Source organism: Salmo salar, chromosome ssa25, assembly GCF_905237065.1.
Source record: "Salmo salar chromosome ssa25, Ssal_v3.1, whole genome shotgun sequence".
NCBI classification, from domain to species: Eukaryota; Metazoa; Chordata; class Actinopteri; order Salmoniformes; family Salmonidae; genus Salmo; species Salmo salar.
The window spans coordinates 33,423,730-33,444,304 of NC_059466.1; the positions used below are offsets into that span (position 1 = coordinate 33,423,730).

Sequence of the window (20,575 nt, forward strand, 5' to 3'; positions counted from 1 at the left end):
GTTTTTATCAGCTTAGTTACAGTGCCTTCGGAAAATATTCAGACTCCTTGACTTTTTCCACGTTACATTACAACCTTGTTTAAAATTATGTTTTTTTCCCCCTCAATCTACACACAACACCCTATAATGACAAAGCAAGTAAATAAACTGAAATAACACATTTATATAAGTATTCAGACCCTTTACGCAGTACTTTCTTGAAGCACCTTTGGCAGCGATTGAGTCTTCTTGGGTATGACGCTACAAACTTGGCACACCTGTATTTGGGGAGCTTCTCCAATTCTTCTCTGCAGATCCTCTCAAGCTCTGACAGGTTGGATGGGGAGTGTTGCTGCACAGCTATGTTTAGGTCTCTCCTGTGGCTCAGTTGGTAGAGCATGGTGTTTGCAACGCCAGGGTTGTGGGTTCGAGTCCCACGGGGGGCCAGTACAGAGAAAAATAAAAATGTATGAAATGTATGCATTCACTACTGTAAGTCGCTCTGGATAAGAGCGTATGCTAAATGACTAAAATGTAAAATGTAGATGTTCAATCGGGTTCAAGTCCAGGCTCTTGCTGGGCCACATAAGGGCATTCACAGACTTGTCCCGAAGCCATTCCTGCATTGTCTTGGCTGTGTGCTTAGGGTTGTCCTTTTGGAAGGAGAACCTTCGCCCCAGTCTGAGGTCCTGAGCGCTCTGGAGAAGGTTTTCATCAAGGATCTCTGTACTTTGCTCTGTTCATCTTTCCCTCGATCCTGACTAGTCTTCCAGTCCCCGCTGCTGAAAAACATCGCCATAGGAAGACGCTGCCACCACCATTCTTTGTATGGATGGTGCCAGGTTTCCTCTAGACGTGAAGCTTGGCTTTCAGGCCAAAGAGTTCAATCTTGGTGCCATCAGACCAGAGAATCTTCCTTCTCATAGTCTGAGAGTCCTTTAGATGCCTTTTGGCGATCTCCAAGCGAGCTCTCGTGCCTTTTACTGAGGAGTGGCTCCTTTCTGGCCAATCTACCATAAAGGCCTGATTGGTGGAGTGCTGCAGAGATGATTGTCCTGGAAGGTTCTCCCATCCACAGAGGAACTCTAGAGCTCTGTCAGAGTGACCATTGGGTTCTTGGTCACCTCCCTGACCAAGGCCCTTCTCCCCCAATTGCTCAGTTTGGCTGGGCGGCCAGCTCTAGGAAAAGTCTTGGTGGTTCCAAACTTCTTCCATTTAAGAATGATGGAGACCTTCAATGCTGCAGGCATGTTTTGATACCCCTCCCCAGATCTGTTGCTCAACACAATCCATTCTCGGAGCTCGACCGACAATTCCTTCGATCTCATGGTTTGGTTTTTGCTCTGACATGGACTGGCAACTGTGGGACCTTATATAGACAGGTGTGTGCATTCCAAATAATGTCCAATCAATTGAGTTTACCACAGGTGGATTCCAAGTTGTAGAAGCATATCAAGGATGATCATTTGAAACAGTATGCACCAGAGCTGAACTTCAGTCTCATAGCAAAGGGTCTGAATACTTATGTAAGTAAGGTATTTCTGTTTTTTCTTTTTAATATATTTACCAAAATGTCTAAACTGTTTTCACTTTGTCAGTATGGGGTATTATGTGTAAATAATAAAATGTCCTCAGCAATATAATCAATTTTAGAATGAGCCTGTAATGTAACAATTTGGAAAAAGTAAATGGGTCTGAATACTTTTCGAAGGCACTGTAATTTATGATACTTGAATAACCAGTCTATCAGACCAGTGCCATTGAGCAAACGTGTTGAAACACACTGCATACATTCTTTTTTGTCTGTAGTGGCAAAACATGAGATTCACTTTTCAGTGTTGCTGTCGGCAAGGTTGGATGAAATCTAATGAGCTACGTGTCCATTTACTCCACATTCATGTCAGTTTTAAGGTTGCTGCATGTAAAGTCAAAAGTGCAAAGCACACAAATGGATAAGAACATTGTTACATGCAGTTGTCCATCTGATTGAGATTACCAGTACAGGTCTTGCCCCTGCAAAAATAATGGTTTATTTTTGTGTGTGGCCAATCAATGGCTATGCCTGGCTGTTCTATATTCTCCCCTACCTTACGTATGTAAAATAGGTAGCCTTTTTCATTCGATGAGGTGGATGGGCCAGTATCAACTAATTACTAGATACATTTTTTTATCTGTAATTCTGTTTTTCTATTTCCTCTGAGACGCAGTTCAACTGCTACTGAGCATTAGTTGCGTTGAATAGCCAGGATTAGTCCCAAATACTGTACGCATGAACTGCTGATACATCTATCTATGGTGTGAGTTGTGTGTTTGCATGCTGAACTGCATCAGTGAGATTCAGGGGCAGGACCGTGAGTGTGCAATTTCTTTCCCCTTGAGGTCAGTCATCCTGACCTGCAGGTTGAAGATGGCACCGGAAGAAATGGCAGCCGTTTTACGGGCGCCTAACCAATTGTATTGTTATGTGGGGTTTTTTCGCATTATTTGTAACTTATTTTGTACATAATGTATCTGCCACCGTATCCTACGGCAAAAAAGAGCCTCTGGATATCAGGACAGCAATCACTCACCTCAGATTAGACAAAGATTTTTTCTTCAACAAGCAGGACGCACAGGATATGCATAAGACACCTGACAAGGCCAATATCCCCGCCATTGGCAGGAGAAAGAAATGCAGGTATAGAGGACACAGGGCGGGGTGCGTTTTAATAAGGATACACCAACAGTGAGTGGGAAATCTGACTTTACCATCAATATTACTTGCCAACGTACAATCATTTGACAATAAATTAAAAGAGGTACGATCCCAAATATCCAACCAACGGGACATCAAAAACTGTAATATCTTATGTTTCACTGAATCGTGGCTGAATGACGACATGGATAACATTCAGCTGGTGGGATATACGCTGCACCGGCTAGATAGAACAGCACACTCCAGTAAGACAAGGGTGGGCGGTCTGTGTATGTTTATAAACAGCTGGTGCACAATATCTAAGGAAGTCTCTAGATTTTGTTCGCTTGAAGAATCAAGCGAACAAAATAGAGTATCTCATGATAAGCTGTAGACCACACTATTTGCCAAGAGAGTTTTCATCTATATTTCTCGTGACTGTTTATTTACAACCACAGACGGATGCTGGCACTAAGACCGCAGTCAGCAAACAGGAAAACGCCCACCCAGAGGCGGCACTCCTAATGGCCTGGGACTTTAATGCAAGGAAATTTAAATCAGTCTTGCCTAATTTCTAACCACATGTTAAATGTGCAACCAGAGGGGAAAAAAATCTATATCACCTTTACAGAGACGTGTACAAAGCTCCCCCCCCCCCTTTGGCAAATCTGACCATAATTCCATCGTCCTGATTCCTGCTTACAAGCAAAAATTAAGTAGGAAGCACCAGTGACTCGATCAATAAAAACAGTGGTCGGATGACGCAGATGCTAAGCTACAGGACTGTTTTCCTAGTACAGACTGGAATATGTTCTGGGATTCCTCCAATGGCTTTGAGGAGTACACCACATCAGTCACTGGCTTCCTCAATAAGTGCATCGATGACGTCGTCCCCACAGTGACTGTACGTACGTACCTCAACCAGAAACCATGGATTACAGGCAACATCCGCACTGAGCTGCCGCCTTCAAGGAGTGGGACTCTAACCCAGACGCTCATAAGAAATCCAGCTACGCCCTCAGACGAACCCTCAAACAGGAAAGCACCAATACAGGACTAAGATTGAATCGTACTACACCGGCTCCGACGCTTGTCGGATGTGGCAGAGCCTGCAAACTATTACAGACTACAAAGGGAAGCACAGCCGCGAGCTGCACAGTGACAGGAGCCTACCACATGAGCTAAATCACTTCTATGCTCACTTTGAGGCAAGCAACACAGGGCATCAGCTGTTCTGGACGACTGCGTGATCACGCTCTCTGCAACCGATGTAAGTAAGACCTTTAAACATTCACAAGGCCGATGGGCCAGACGGATAACCATGACGGGTGCTCCGGGCATGTGCTGACCAACTGGCAGGTGTCTTTACTGACATTTTCAACATGTCCCTGATTGAGTCTGTAATACCAACATGTTTCAAGCAGATCACCATAGTCCCTGTGCCCAAGAACACTAAGGTAACCTGCCTAAATGACTACAGACCCGTAGCACTCACGTCCGTAGCCATGAAGTGCTTTGAAAGGCTGGTCATGGCTCACATGCACACCATTATCCCAGAAACCCTAGACCCACTCCAATATGCATACCGCCCCAACAGATCCACAGATGATGCAATCTCTATTGCACTCCAAACTGCCCTTTCACACCTGGACAAAAGGACCACCTACGTGAGAATGCTATTCATTGACTACATCTCAGCGTTCAACACCATAGTGCCCTCAAAGCTCATCACTAAGCTAAGGATCCTGGGACTAAACACCTCCCTCTGCAACTGGATCCTGGACTTTCTGACGGGCCGCCCCCAGGTGGTAAGGGAAGGTAACAACACAACTGCCACGCTGATCCTCAAAACTGGAGCCCCTCAGGGATGCGTGCTCAGTCCCCTCCTGTACTCCCTGTTCACTCATGACTGCTTGGCCAGGCACGACTCCAACACCATCATTAAGTTTGCAGATGACACAACAGTGGTAGGCTTGATCACTGACAACGACAAGACAGCCTATAGGGGGAGGAGGTCAGAGACCTGGACGTGTGGTGCCAGAATAACAACCTCTCCCTCAACGTAATCAAGACAAAGGAGATGATTGTTGACTACAGTAAAAGGAGGACCGAGCACGCCCCCATTCTCATGCATGGGGCTGTAGTGGAGCAGGTTGAGAGCTTCAAGTTCCTTGGTGTCCACATCACCAACAAACTAGAATGGTCCAAACACCAAGACAGTCATGAAGAGGGCACGACAAAGCCTTTTGCCCATCAGGAAACTAAAAAGATTTGACATGGGTCCTCAGATCCTCAAAAGGTTCTACAGCTGCAACATCGAGGGCATCCCGACTGGTTGCATCACTGCCTGGTACGACAACTGCTCAGCCTTCGACCACAAGGCACTTTAGAGGGTAGTGCGTACGGCCCAGTACATGACTGGGGCTAAGCTGCCTGCCATCGAGGACCTCTATGCCAGGCGATGTCAGAGGAAGGCCCTAAAAATTGTCAAAGACTCCAGCCACCCCAGTCATAGACTGTTCACTCTGCTACCGCACGGCATTCAGTAGCGGAGCGCAAAGTCTTGGACCAAAATACTTCTTAACAGCTTCTACTATGCATTGTGGACTATGCAATGCCAAGTGTGTGCAAAGCTGTCATCAAGGCAAAGGGTGGGTACATTGAAGAATCGCAAATATAAAATATATTTTTATTTGTTTAACACTTTTTTGGTTAATACATCATTTCATTTGTGTTATTTCATAGTGTTGATGTCTTCATTGTTATTCTACAATGTAGAAATAGAAAAAATAAAGAAAAAACATTGAACGAGTAGGTGTGTCCAAACTTTTGACTTGTACTGTATGTTGCATGTTATGTCTTGAATCTTGATCTCAGTTGTTCCTTCCTGTCATGATCAGCACCTTGAAGAAATCAAATGCTCGGGCAGGGCTTCTACTTCTCTGACCGTTATTGTGTTGAAAGATACTGTAAGTTGCTGTTCATAATGGATTATTAATGTATCTTTCTTTTGACATAAAACTCCCACTTTTGAGATAAAACTCCCACTTTGGGTTTATAAGAGAGGTTGAGGATGGAGGGGGAAGGGGTGGGGGTGGGTGGGAGGAAGGAATGAGGAAGAAGATTAGGGGGAGATAAGAGGGAGAAACAGTGCGAGCTTGTTAGCTGAAAAAGTACGGTGACATTTTGTCACATTCTAGACCTCCGCTCATTCAAGAGAATATGCTCTGCCACTTCTCGGTGTATCAATCCATACTGTGCTAGCTGCAAAGACGGTGGTGTGCTCCATACTACGTTGTAACAGTTTATACATTCACACTGGTAAGTGATACATCTGAATATAAATGGTTCTTTATTCACAGGTGTAAATTAATTATAATCTGCACCGTTTAAATTGCTCAGGGAGTACATTTTAATGTATGTTTAGATTATGTGATGGATTTTTTCAAATCTATTTTACGGTGTGCCAGCTAATGTTCTAGACCAGCACCAAAACAACTGATTAAACTACCAAATCAACCTTGATGAGTTGAATTAGGCATGCTAGCCCTGTGCTGGGGCAACATACCTTTCATTTATATTGGCGACATGTTAAATACATGTTAATGTATTGTGAATTGTATGTTTACCGGTAGCTCAGACTAGCCCTCAAATTCAAATGTGCACCTTGAAGCCAGTTCCATAGATGTTTTTATTTTATTCTTCCCCTCTAATCAGGGACAAGTTTAGACCTGGGAAGCCAGTTGTGTGCAATTCATTATCAGGTAGAACAGAAAAACTGCAGTTCTCCAGACCTCATAGGGTAAGATTTGAATACCCCTGCTCTATAACTTTGTGAATCTATAGCTTTTTATTTTTCTCTCTCTCTCTGAGGTGATGTCTGGTCCACAGGTGGTTCTGGTTACTGGCTCCACGCGTGGCTTGGGGTTAGCCATAGTGCAGACGTTGTGCCAGGGCTTTAAAGGAGATGTGTATCTGAGTGCCCGGGACGTCCAGAGGGGGGCCATGGTTGTCGAGGATCTGCAGAGGGAGGGACTCAAGCCCAGACTCCTCCAGCTGGACATCACAGACCCGGTCAGCATCCAGGCGGCCCGGCAGCATTTCATGAAGGAGTACGGGGGTCTGGATGTGCTGATCAACAACGCAGGCATCGCCCCAAAACGTAACTACACATTAATGTTACACAAACACAGACCATAAGTCTATGACACACTAGCAATACACAGCTGATTCAAATAATTAAAGCTTAATGATGAGTTGGTTATTTGAATCAGCTGTGTTGTGCTCGGGCAAAAAACTAAACTAGCCCCAGGACCGAGTTTGGGAAACACTGCAATAAGAGTATTGTGTGTTAGCTGGCCTGGGATGCAGTGCCATTTAAAGTGAACTAATAGCTCCCTCTATGTCCAGGAGGTGACCCTGCATCCATTGGCAGCCAAGCAGAACGCATTCTCCAAACCAACTTCTTCGCCACCAGAGACATGTGCAATGAATTTCTCCCTCTCCTGAAGAAAGATGGTAAACCCTTGTTTCATGGGGGAAAACTATCACTGATTTGGTAGTGTACCCCGTGATCATTTTTTATTATACGATGGGTGGGTCTAATCCTGAATACTGATTGGTTATTCCACAAGTTACCAAAGGCTAAATCTAAATATATTACCTTAAAATGCCTATTTATCTGTTACATCTGACCGCTCAATCCACTATCTCTCCGACATTTGAAACATTGTTTCAATATTCAAATTCGATTTTCAGCTGTCCAGTAGTAATGAACGTGTTGGGAGTCGGGAGGAGACAGACAGGCAGGCAGCGTTTCTCAGCCAGTCGAAATCATGAATCAGCTGGCATTATTTTTTATGGATATATACAAAGAAATATCAGTTGGAAAAAAGGTAAAACGAAACGAAGTGCAGCTAGTTTGTAGTCTTTCCAGCTTCCGTTTGAAGTGATAGTGTTAGCTGTGTTGTTGGCGAGCTCCTCTGAATAAAAGTGTTCCTGTGTGGCTCAGTTGGTAGAGCATGGTGCTTGCAACGCCAGGGTTGTGGGTTCTATTCCCACGGGGGACCAGTACGGGGGAAAAAAAGATGAATGAAATATATGCATTTACTACTGTAAGTCGCTCTGGATAAGAGCGTCTGCTAAATGACTCAAATGTAAATGTGTTCTGACGAGTGAGCACATTTTCTATGCCAGCCGAAATCGCGCCTTGTTAAGCTCATTGTTATGGATGTATCCAAATAAATGTCACTGGAAAACAGCTTTAACAAATGCGGCTACTTTGCTGTTATTGGCTGCACTTTTTGACGTGACTGTAAATTAGCCGTAGTTAGTTAGATAGCAAGCAAGGCATAATGTTGCCAGTCAGTATGGCAATAGAACATTTAGAGCGAACGACTGGGTCGCGTCCATAGATACAGAACAAAAAGACGGAACGACTTGGTTGTATCTCTGGCAACAGACCGAACGACCAGCAGGCTTGGGTAGCAAGCCTAGATTTGTGTCGGGACTATATCTTGTGGAATAGTATTGTAATGAAACAGCAGGGAGCAGGCCTCGAACCCTGGACCTTCTAGCCCGAAGTCCGGCGCGCTATCGACCGTGCCGCAAAAGCATGCTCGAGCCGCACAGTCGATGTCCGCGTTTATAAACCCAGGGTCGTCACAGTATGAATAAATTCATCAAAATAACGTTTTTAATTAAAATATGTCAATCATTATTTTAATGTATTGCTAACCCGTTGTATAAAAGTGATAATGCCCTCGAAGCCGTTGTTTGGAGAATATATTGGCGCGGTTTGCCGGCCTGAGACGAACAACACCCGTGCCAATATATCCTCCAAATACCGGCTTCTCGGGCATTATGACTTAATTATACAATGGGTGGGTCTAATCCTGAATGCTGATTGGTTATAACCGCATTCCAGCCGGGGTGTCTATTCCACAAGTTACCACCGGCAAAATCTATGACTTTAAAATGCTTATTTACTCTGTATCATCTGACTGCGCAATCCACTGTCTCATCACCCCAGCCAGGCACTTTATAAACGTGATCTCCACTATAAAAAGCATCTAGACATTATCTCGACTTCGTTTTGGGCCTAACAACACCCATGCCAAATCACTTAATTAATCTCCATATGTTTTTTCCTTTAATTTAACTGTCTGTCTGTCTGTCTGTTATAGGAAGGATAGTGAATGTTGCCAGCATCGTGGGCTATATCACCCTCTATATGTGTTCTCCGGACCTCCAGGCCAGGCTCTGCAGTGATGACATCACAGAGGAGGAGCTAGTGGCTCTGATGAAGCGCTTTGTTGCCGAGGCCAAAGATGGAGACCACATCAACAAGGGCTGGCCAAATTCTGTCTATGGGGTGTCCAAAATAGGCCTGATGGCCCTTACCCGGATCCAGGCCCGCAGGCTAAGAAGAGAGATGCCCCAGAGAGGGATTCTGATAAACTCCTGCTGCCCGGGCTGGGTGAAGTCTGACATGACCTATCCCAACGGGACCAAGACGCCTGCGGAGGGGGCTGACACACCTGTGTACCTGGCGCTGTTGCCTCCAGCAACACAGGAGCCCCAGGGGGAGTTTGTGGTGGATAGACAGGTACAGGTATGGGCGGGGTCACCAACAGGTGCAACAGTGGATGAGGGACCCTGATTTAGGACCCTTTCATCTGCTGCTATAATATATACACGTAACTGCCAAAATAAAGGAAACAGCAACAAAAAGTGTCTTAGTAGGATGTAGGCCTACCGTGAGTCAGAACAGCTTCACTGCACCTTGCCATAGATTCTACAAGTGTCTGGAACTCTATCGGAGGTGTGCGACACAAATCCTTCCTTGAGAAATTCCATTATTTCGTGCTTTGTTGAAGGTGGTGGAAAATGCTCTCAGGCACCGCTCCAGAATCTCCCATAAGTGTTCAATTGGGTTGAGATCTGGTGATCTGGTGAGCATATGGTTTACATCGTTTTCATGCTCATCAAACCATTTAAGTGACCACTCCTGCCCTGTGGATAGGGGCAGTGGCGTAGGCCTGGGTGGGTGCAAGTCCAACCAATCAGATTGAGCAAAAAGTGATAATAATATTTTACAAATGGGACATTATTTTAATTTTTACCTAAGCACAGTACTTGACCTGGGCAGGAGCTCACCTGGAACTGAGTACCGGCACCTCAAATTTTCTTCTGCTTGAGTTCCTTCACCTCCTATAGAATATTAGCACAAAAGTATTGAGGAGTTCACTTAAATATAAATAGTACCGGCACTTATTTCAGTACAAGTCAAGCACTGGTCTAAACATGCATACACCATCAGATAGAATTCATAGCAAGCAGTAGGGAGGGGGTGGGACATCGAAAGGGATATTTATATTAATAATAATATATTTTATTTGGCAGATGCTTTTCAGGACACTCAAGGACATCTTACATAAAATCGAGTGCTGTACTAAAATCTATTTTAATTTAGGCCTATATAATGAATTTCAATTATTATTGATTATTTACTGTTAAACTAATTCAACAAAAACTAAACAATCAGCTTATCAATTTCTAAATAAAGGGTGTGTTGTGTCACTTCATACTGATACCATGTGCGCAGGGGCGGAAATCGCGGGGGGGACGGGGGGGACACGACCCCCCCATCCTGGGAAAAATATGATTTGTCCCCCCCCAATATATCACTGAAACATAACTATGTAATTTAAATAATATTAATAATACGCAATGAAAGCAATTGTGCTGATTATAGACACTTAATAGCGCGTTTTTAAGTTTCAAAAGATTGCGACCCCCCCCCCCCACCCTTTTCCTCACAATGGTTTGATCCACTGGCAAGGTAACAGAGGGGTCGTAGCAACTGTCTGAAAGGCACTCAATGAACGTAACTGACGTAAGGTTAATCCAGTCAATCGCGCACACACACTAGCTGAATATGCAGAGCTAGCGCGCAAATATGAACTATTAAGCTAGCTAGTACCTATTCCATTTATGTGGCCTTGTCAAAGATGGAATCTTTGCTATCGTCAATTTATTCCGAGATCAGCATGCAGATGATGTAAGTTAGTGCTTCAAAGTCCCTGTGATAAGGTTAGCGATAAACTGAAGTCCAAACTGAACAGAACTACACTCTCTTCTACCATTGTCTTAAATATATTTAATGGTCTTGTTGCAAAAGCTAAATTGTCGCAAGGGAACTTTTATTTATTTATTTTATTTAACCCGGGTAGCAAAGATTATAGCAAACACCACTGAAACTGAATTGGTGCTCGCTAGCTTTGCAAATTCAGCTATTGTTGGAAGCCAGCCAATATGAAACAAACTATTAAAATTACAAAAGGTTGCAGCATATGTTGTGTAAATGGTAAACTCATACAGCTGTCAACTCTTGTCATTTTAATCCGTTTCACATTTGCTAGCTACCTTTTAGATCGAAGCCCAAATAGAATGATAAAAGATAAGATGATAGAAGCCCATCTCCTACTGTAAATAACCTACACACTGTGTGTGTGTGTAGCCAGCCAGCCAGGTAGAAAAATGGCAGAAAAATTAAAGACGGACATCAGAGTATTTTTCAGTACACCAAAATGTTGATAAAATGTTCATAAGAAAGAAATGAAATTCTAATGGAAATGTTTCACAATGATGTCATTAGGCAGAGCAGGCAACAGATGGCACACAGACAGCAGAGTTGGGGACAGATATGCAGGGACAGGGAGTCTCAGGTAAGTTTGTTGAGTCTTTGTTTGGCAACATTATGAAAGGTTCTCCATTTTTTTTACTTGTAAAATAGGAACATAATTGGAAAATGCCATGGATACCCCCACTCTCAACTTAAACTGGTGACTGAACTAAGATTTGTTAAAGGCAATGGTATTGCTGTTGTGAGTAGTTGTGTAGTTTTGGGTACCGGTAGTTAGGAGTACGGCAAACACCTTATTTCTTTGGTTCCTCAATATACATTTACCATATTACAATGTAGGCTATGTGTTACAGCACTACTTTTGGTGTCCCCCTCAGGAATTGCTCTTGAGAAAATTTCATGTAATTGTCCCCCCCAAAGTTGATATCAGATTTTCGCCCCTGCATGTGCGGTAAACAGTAGCTATTGCTGTGTTGGCAAGGCTACACTGGGTAGGCTACTCACTGTTAGCTAGCTAAGACTCACTAGTCAACTTAGCTAGCAAAAACAAGTTAAAATGGCCAAACAAAGCTCAGTGTAATTTTTTTTTTAAAGAGACCGTGCATAGAAGAGGATGTTGGAGAGTTTGATATTTGATATCAGTGATTTTGCCATGAAGGCCGGCCAGTCCCCCTATATCAATCACTGATTGCATTGGTCTTATCAAGGGCCTTAAAGAGATTTTCAGTACATTCAGAGACAACGATCAGCACTACAACAATGTTTTCATTCAACACTTTCAGAAATCATGCTCTTAACCGCTAGACTATATCAGGGCATCATGTTCTAATCTAATAGGTCTATGGTTTATTATGTACCATCAACAGATTTCTGCCATCAACTGATTTCTGCCTACGCCACTGGATGGGGGCATTGTCATCCTATAGCCAAAATAATGGCCTACACAGCATTTTATGATAGAACGTTCATTGTTTAAATAACTCAGGAGCCACACCTGAGTGGAAGTGCTTTCAATATACTTTGTAGGCCTATCCCTCATTAACTCGTGTTTCCATTATTTTGGCAGTTATATATATGTGTGAATTACCCATATAGGTATTGCTGTATAATAACCATTTAATAACCACATCAGTAAAGAGCAATTAAAAAACCATTGTAATTTGTCTTTTATTTGAAGTCTATCTACTGCACTGTGAAGTGTTTGCAGAGCCAGAGGGTATGGTTTATGTCCACTGAATAGTTATACACGTTACTATATTGTCTCAAAAATGACTAAAAATGTTATGAAAACGAGCCAGGGGATAGGTTGATGTGGACTGAATAGTTAAACACGTCACTTAATTTTCTCTGTAAACATGTAATGAAAACGATTGCTTGATAAAAAGTAAACAGATTAAACATGCAGCTTGTTTGCAGTTATTTTGTCAGTCCTCTTCGCCCCAGCTTTGACCAATACCTGACAGTGACTCTAGAGGTTTGTAAACATCGCACATCCCGGAATGTACCAAAGCCGGGGGTGGCAGTGAGACAAGAGAGAATAATACTTTCAGATTTGAAAACTGAATGCAAGAAACAGGTTTACCCACCACGGCTGACTCGTTTATTCATGAAGACGTTTAAGTGACCTTGTGAGGGGCTTTAATAGCTTGTGAAGATAAAAACTGCTTCTTAGCGGTCGTACATATTCACCCCCCCAAGAGCAGGAAGTGCACTCTCCTAGCTCCGCTCGAGTGCATTGAATCAGCTGAGTTTGGGGATGCCACCCCTTTGCGTTTAGCATGATCTGCTCAAGACAAATTTGGGGAATGGGAAACGCACTCTAGACAGCACGGTTGGTTGGCGGTTTCTCCAAGCAGAACGGACGCTACATCCAGACCCGTTAAACGTCACCGTTTTGCCGGGGTTGAGGGAAATTTGAGAGCTCAAACCGGAGCTTGTTTTGCAGTTGGTGAGTCATTGATGAACCCATATGATGCACCTTGTGTTTTATTGTTTACCGCACCACGTGATAGCACGTTGAAATCAACATTTTCCCCATTTTAATTTGCTGTTTTCTCCCTAGTTCACGGTTTCCTGTTGTGAATCAATATTAAGATCTAAATATGGTGCATTGTAGCATGCTTTACTAATTCCTTTGACTCGTTGGTCAACAGGGACATGATGTACCGTGGTAGTTTGGGCCATGTCTTGTGGCGATTGCCACCCGCTGTCATAATCAACTGTATGGACTGAGTGGGCAACGCTATAAGGCCTGCTTTTTCTCTGCAACATCAACAAACATCCAATTTCTTTGCACTGCTTCATCAACAATATGCATGGCAGTCTTTCCTGGTTGAGGGTTGACGAGAGATTAACTGCTTCTAGTTTTTATGAGAAATAATACCGTGATGAAAGTTCCAGATTGTCTGCATGATCAAATAACATTCAACTCAGACACCCATATATACCCCACAAGACATGCCACTAGGGGTCACTTCACAGTCCCCAAGTCCAAAACGAATTCACTGCAATGCACAGTATTATACAGAGCCATCCATGTAACTCCCTTTCATCTTCAATTACTCAACCAAACAGCAAAATGACCATTAAAAATCGGATTAAAACAACATCTCATGGAATGGCGGGGACTGTAAGGGGACACACTCTAATTATTTTTAGTGTTTTGTTGTATCTTACATTGCTGTGTCCTTGTCTATCAGTGTTTTGTTACTTGTCATGTTTTTTTGTGGACCCCAGGAAGAGTAGCTGCTGCTTCTGCAAAATCTAATGGGGATCGAAATAAACAAACAAAAAATAAACACCACAGGAAAGATGAGGAAGTGGTGGAATTTGAGGAGTTATTTTCAACAGAGCAAGTGGATGATGATGTCATGAGAGTTCCCGGTACTTTAGATCCTGTCAAAGATGCTGAGCGAGAGACAGACAGTATTTAGCTGGAAGAGCGGGAGTTTGCCAAATGCATTGCCAATAACATCTGATTGGATGAAATCCTCTTCTCGCTCATTCTCACTCACACACACATACAGAAATCCCTGATTTGCTTTCTCACTCTCCATAGCCATGCCATCTTACATAATGCTGTCTGGTCTATAGAGTCACATTCAGAGCCCTGTCATGACTGAGTCTTTAACAGCAGTGTCTGTCCCATCCTAGCAGTTCTGGCCTGTCCAATTCATATTAGAAGTCTCACAAGGCATAGTCATATGCAATAGTGATATATTACTGTCAGTTTCATAATCTGGTAACGAATATCTCTTTGCTCTTTGTGAGTCCACCCTCTAAACACACAGTCGTGTGTGTGTCTCTCCCCCCCTTTCAGGAGAAAACGTTGCAGGCTTACTGGAGTGCTCGCGGCTCCCTATCAGCATGTTCATGAGACGGAGAATGAGTGTTTGACGGGCTGCTCCAGGCTTTATTCTGTGTGTTGAAGTTAAACTTTGGGATAAACTATAATGTATTTGAGTATTTACACGATGTAGCTCCAGGCCTAAATATTGACATTTCCTTGTTTGAATTCAAACAGACATTTTGTGATTTGATGAAATTCCAGGAAAATAATGTTTAAAACCAATTTTTTGAAAGATATTTGTGTATCCACACAGTGATGTTTGCATAGGGTTAGTAGGTCACTTGGCAGGCTTGAGGTTGTCCTATATGCAAATCCACCTGTATTTCTGCACCTAACCTGACCTGTTCACATTGCCTACCTACTTGTTTGTCAGGAGAGAACTTACAACGTTAGCAGAAGTTGGAAGAGAGGCAGAAAGGAAAGAAGAGAGAATCTGACTGTGAAGATCTGTGGATGCGTCAGCAACTGTTCTGAGACTAGCCTTTTCAGTAAGTTTTGTCTTAAAGGCAAAGTACTGACCGAACCTTTTTAAAGGAGAGGTTCTGATCCAGGATCTGTATTAAAGCGTAGCTTGTATTAAAGGTAGTTCTAATGGCTTGTGCTGTGTGAGAGAATGGTCCATTCACATATTTTCTGTCCATAGCTAGACAGACTAGGCTAATCAATCAGTTCACAGTCATACTGATATTACTGTGTTTTGTGTGTGTCAAAGTTTATTGGTCGGGTACACAGTTTAGAAGATGTTATAGCGGGTGAAGTGAAATTATTGTTACTAGCGCCTAACAATGCAGTAAAATGTCAAACAATTACACAAATAATTTAAATGTAAAAAATATATATAAATAAATAAAAAGTACAACATAAAGAAATCAAGAACGTAACAGTAATCCAAATGCAATCTATATGTACAGTACCAGTCAAAAGTTTGGACACACCTACTCATTCCAGGGTTTTTATTTTTTTTTTACTATTTTCTACATTGTAGAATAATAGCGAAGACATCTAACCTATGAAATAACACATATGGAATCATGTAGTAACCAAAAAAAGTGTTAAACAAATCTAAATATATTTTATATTTGAGATTCTTCAAAGTAGCCACCGTTTGCCTTGATGATAGCATTGCACACTCTTGGCATTCCCTCAACCAGCTTTGAGGTAGTCACAGTCATACTGTTACAGTCATACTGAAATTACTGCTTTGTGCGTGTGTATGTGTGTACCACAGCAGTAAATTGCAATTAATCTGTGTAATGCATTGAGTTTGGCAGTGATTTGCAGGATTTAGTGGCTGAGTGTGTTAGGCATGGTCGGCTAGGAGACGAAGAGGAAGTGATGTAAGTCTGTCAACGCCACTGCTTACTCATCAGCTTGGATTCCCCTCAGTGATATAATTCTGCTCCCTATAGTTATCTCAGTCTCTCTTTTTTCCTACTCTGATTCCCGTCTGTCTCTTTGTCTTTGTCTTCCATTCTGTCTCCAAATCCCTGAGCTTGTCTGAGATAAAGGTATAGAGACAAACAGAGACAGAAATCAATCCATGTGTGTGTGTGTGTCTGTTCAGCTTGTTTCCAGGATTTCAACACACTGACGATCAATGTTGTCAAGGAGACACAGATAGAGAATTATGGGGATGGCTAACAAACAAGCAAGCAGCCCCTAGCTAACTCCTGTCAATTAGAGATGTTGACCTGATATTGCCCTAATTAATCAACTGGTTGAGCGTACTGTGATCTCACTTTCCACACACAGCCTTTAACACACAGACACAAATAGACCCAGAGAGCTAGGCTATTGCACATATAGATGAGAGGGACATGGGGTCTGAGTTTGGGATGTGATCAGGTATACCCCAGACAGAGTACTTTGTCATTGACACTTATTCTGACTTGGTTAGTGGCTGCCATGTTAGTGTTGTTCAGCAGCACAATGTTCTCTCCAGTTTCCATGGATCAAGGGATTTAGTTTTATAGTGCTTCCTCACTGTTGTTCTGTTATTGAAGGAATTATTTCCAAAGGGAAGCTGACCTACTACTGTCCTGGAGTGACCAGAATGAGACTCCTCACATGTGTCATTAACAAAACAGCCAAGGGTACCGTAATCTCCGGACTATTAAGCGCACCTGAATATAAGCCGCACCCACTGAATTAAAAAATATATATTATTTTGAACATAAATAAGCCGCACATGTCTATAAGCCGCAGGTGCCTACCGGTACATTGAAACAAATTAACTTTACACAGGCTTTAACGAAACACGGCTTGTAACAAATATAAATAGGCTTTAACGAAACACGGCTTGTAACAAAAAAGAAACAATTAGCAGTAAGCTTTAGTTGTCTTTTTGCACTGAGTCAATTCCTCACGCTGCTGTTTCCAACATCTTATCATCGACTCATTAAGACCAAGCTCCCGTGCAGCAGCTCTATTTCCTTTTCCAACAGCCAGATCAATCGCCTTCAACTTGAAAGCTGCATCATATGCATTTCTATGTGTCTTTGCCATGATGAGGGTGACAAAATGACTAGCGTAATCAGAATAATGGGAAGTTTGAGAGCGCTCGATTTAATCTAAACAGTAAACAAAAAAGTTGTTTGACCTTAACCCGTTCGGCAATTTCATTGGTCTAATGAAAGCTTCATGCCGCCAAAAAACTGAGCACGTCACAGAATGTGTTTTTTTTTTTTAAGAAAAGAAAATAGAAAGTGGGAAAAATCTAAATATTAGCCGCGTCATTGTTTAAGCCGCTAGGTTCAAAGCCTGGGAAAAAAGTTGCGGCTTATAGTCCGGAATTTACGGTAATCGTTTTAGTCTGGGTAGCCATTTGATTAGATGTTCAGGAGTCTTATGGCTTCGGGGTAAAAGCTGTTTAGAAGCCTCTTGGACCTAGACTTGATGCTCCGGTACCGCTTGCCATGTGGTAGCAGAGAGAACCGTCTATGACTAGGGTGACTGGAGTCTTTGACAATTTTTAGGGCCTTCCTCTGACACCGCCTGGTATAAAGGTCCTGGATGGCAGGAAGCTTGGCCCAGTGATGTACTGGGCCGTACGCACTACCCTCTGTAGTGCCTTGCGATTGGAGGCCGAGCAGTTGCCATACCAGGCAGTGATACATCCAGTCATGATACTCTCGATGGCGCCTCCAGTCTCATTGTCCTCAGATCGACCACTATCCAAATGCGCTACTGTTTTTCAGCCATGGCCTGCAAAGTCACCATTCATCGTTCTGGCGCCTTCTGAGAGCCTATGGGAGTGTTAGAAAATGTCACGTTATGCCAGAGATCGCCTGTTTTGGTTAGAGATGATCAAGAAGGCCAAGAAATAGTCAGAGAGAGCGCTTCCTGTTTGGAATCTTCTCAGGTTTTGGCCTGCCAAATGAGTTCTGTTATACTCACAGACACCATTCAAACAGTTTTAGAAACTTTAGGGTGTTGTCTATCCAAATCAAACAATTATATGCATATTCTAGTTACTGGGCAGGAGTAGTAACCAGATTAAATCGGGTACGTTTTTTATCCGGCCGTGCAAATACTGCCCCCTATCCCCAACAGGTTAAATGAGTTGACTTTTCACATGGGATTATTTCACTTAACAACAAAAGAAAGGGAATATTGAATGATCCGTCTCATCTCCCAAAAACGTTTTCAACATAGATCTGTAAAATGATAGTCTAGAAACTAAAGCTTTGGTTCTCTTCCTCTCAGGCTTCCATGTCTTCTCCCTGGACCTCCTATATGTCCACCTCTTGAACATCAGACTCTGAGGCCTCATCTTCACTGTCACTTTCCAACCTTATTGAGGATGGCTCGTTGTCAGGCTCAAAAAGCCTCAAATTTGCCCGGATGGCCACCAATTTTTCAACCCTTGTATTGGTCAGCCTGTTGCGTGCTTTGGTGTGTGTGTTCCCAAACAAGGACCAGTTTCATGCTGAGGCGGCTGATGTTGGTGGGATTTGGAGGATGATGGAGGCAACAGGGGAAATAGCCTCAGATCCACAAAGTCCCTTCCACCAGGTGGCTGATGAGATATGTTGGCATCTCCTTCTCAAAGCCCTTGCTTGGAAGTGTACTTCGCCAGACTGCCAAGAACCTTGCCCTCATCCAGACCAAGATGACACCATAGGCCTTGTTGATCTCTGCACCAGATAGGATGCTCTTGCCAGCATACTTGGGGTCCAACATGCACGCTGCGGCGTGTATGGGCTTCAGGCAGAAGTCTTCACGCTTTTTGATTTATTTCAGAACTGCAGTTTTCTCTGCTTGGAGCAACAGTGAAGTGTGCAGGGCAGTACGGATTTCTTCTCCTACATCTGCAAGCAGAGTCTGTAATAGTTTGTAGTCTGTAATAGTTTGCAAGCCCTGCCACATCCAACAAGCGTCGGAGCCGGTGTAGTACGATTCGATCTTAGTCCTGTATTGACGGTTTGCCTGTTTGGTGGTTCGTCGGAGGGCATAGCGGGATTTCTTATAAGTTTCCGGCTAAGAGTACCGCACCTTGAAAGCAGAAACTCTACCTTTTTGCTCAGTGCGGATGTTGCCTGTAATCCATGGCTTCTGGTTGGGGTATGTACGTACAATCACTGTTGGAACGACGTCATCGATGCAGTTATTGATGAAGCCAGTGCCTGATGTGGTGTACTCCTCAATGCCATCGGAAGAATCCCGGAACATATTCCAGTCTGTGCTAGCACAACAGTCCTGTAGCTTAGCATCCGCTTCATTTGACAACTTTTTTTATTGACCGAGTCACTAGTGCTTTCTGCTTTAGTTTCGGCTTGTAAGCAGGAATCAGGAAGATAGAATTATGGTCAGATTTGCCAAATGGAGGGCGACTGTGTGTGGTGTAAAGGTGGTTTAGTGTTTTTCACTCTGGTTGCACATTTAACATGCTGGTGGAAATTTTGGTATATTAAGTTTCCCTGCATTAAAGTCCCCGGCCACTAGAAGCACTGCCTCTGGAAGAGCGTTTTCCTGTTTGCTTATGGCCGTATACAGCTCATTGAGTGCGGTCTTAGTGCCAGCATCGGTTTGTGGTGGTATGTAGATGGCTACGAAAAATACAGATGAAAACTCTCTAGGTAGATTGTGCGGTCTGCAGCTTATCATGATATACTCTTCCTCAGGAGATATTGTGCACAAGCTGTTGTTTACAATTATACAATGACCGCCACCCCCTGTCTTACCAGAGGCTGCTGTTCTATCCTGCAGATACAGTGTAAAACCCGCCAGCTATATGTTGTTCATGTCGTCGTTCAGGCATGACTCAGTGAAACATAAGATATTACAGTTTTTAATATCCCGTTGGTAATTTAATCTTGCTCATAGGTCATCTATTTTATTTTCCAATGATTTCACGTTGGCCAATAGAACGGATGGCAGTGGGGATTTACTCGCTCGCCTACGAATTCTCAGAAGGCAGCCCGACCTCCGCCCCCTTTTTCTCCGTCTTCTCTTCATGCAAATGACGGGGATTTGGGCCTGTTCCCAGGAAAGCAGTAAATCCTTTACGTTGGACTCATTAAAGGAAAAAGCTTCTACCAGTTCTTGGTGAGTAATTGCTGTTCTGATGTCTAGAAGTTATTTTCGGTCATAAGAGACGATGGCAGCAACATTATGTACAAATATTTTATGGTCCCCCTCTCCGTTATATGACTCTGCTCCCTATGTTTCTCTTCTGTCTGTCTAACTAACTCTGATTCCCGTCTATCTTTGTCTTCCATTCTGTCTCCAAATCCCTAAGCTTGTCTGAGATTAATGTATAGAGAGACAAATCAATCCGTGTGTGTCTGCTCAGCTTGTTTCCAGGATTTCAACACACTGACAGACATCAATGTTGTAGAGGAGACAAACAGATAAATAATTATAGGGATGTCTAACAAACAAGCAAGCAGCCCCTAGCTAGAACATTAGAGATGGCCCTATTTAA

General features: G+C 43.1%; 2 protein-coding genes across 5 annotated transcripts in view; both read left to right on the forward strand.

Annotated features, from left to right (window-relative positions):
- Positions 1-5,760: 5,760 nt before the first annotated feature.
- On the forward strand, positions 5,761-10,384 carry LOC106586631 (carbonyl reductase [NADPH] 1). 2 transcript variants are annotated; one of them, XM_014174121.2, is made up of 4 exons: positions 5,761-5,974; positions 6,527-6,815; positions 7,064-7,171; positions 8,839-10,384. In XM_014174121.2, the coding sequence occupies exons 2-4, from the start codon at positions 6,530-6,532 to the stop codon at positions 9,312-9,314; spliced, it is 870 nt and encodes a 289-aa protein (XP_014029596.1). In that variant the 5' UTR covers positions 5,761-5,974; positions 6,527-6,529; the 3' UTR covers positions 9,315-10,384. The 2 variants fall into 2 exon arrangements, with proteins under 2 accessions (XP_014029596.1, XP_014029597.1); XM_014174122.2 differs by having other exon boundaries at positions 5,778-5,974; positions 6,545-6,815.
- A 2,622-nt stretch (positions 10,385-13,006) lies between these two features.
- Positions 13,007-20,575, forward strand: part of LOC106586632 (protein dopey-2) — a 42,801-nt gene continuing 35,232 nt past the window's right edge. For 2 of the 3 annotated variants that reach the window (XM_014174123.2, XM_014174125.2), the window contains exon 1: positions 13,007-13,248. The gene's annotated coding sequence lies outside the window, so the exon portion shown is untranslated. Of the gene's footprint in view, positions 13,249-15,022; positions 15,138-20,575 lie in introns of all 3 variants that reach the window. The other variant, XM_014174124.2, reaches the window with a different exon arrangement.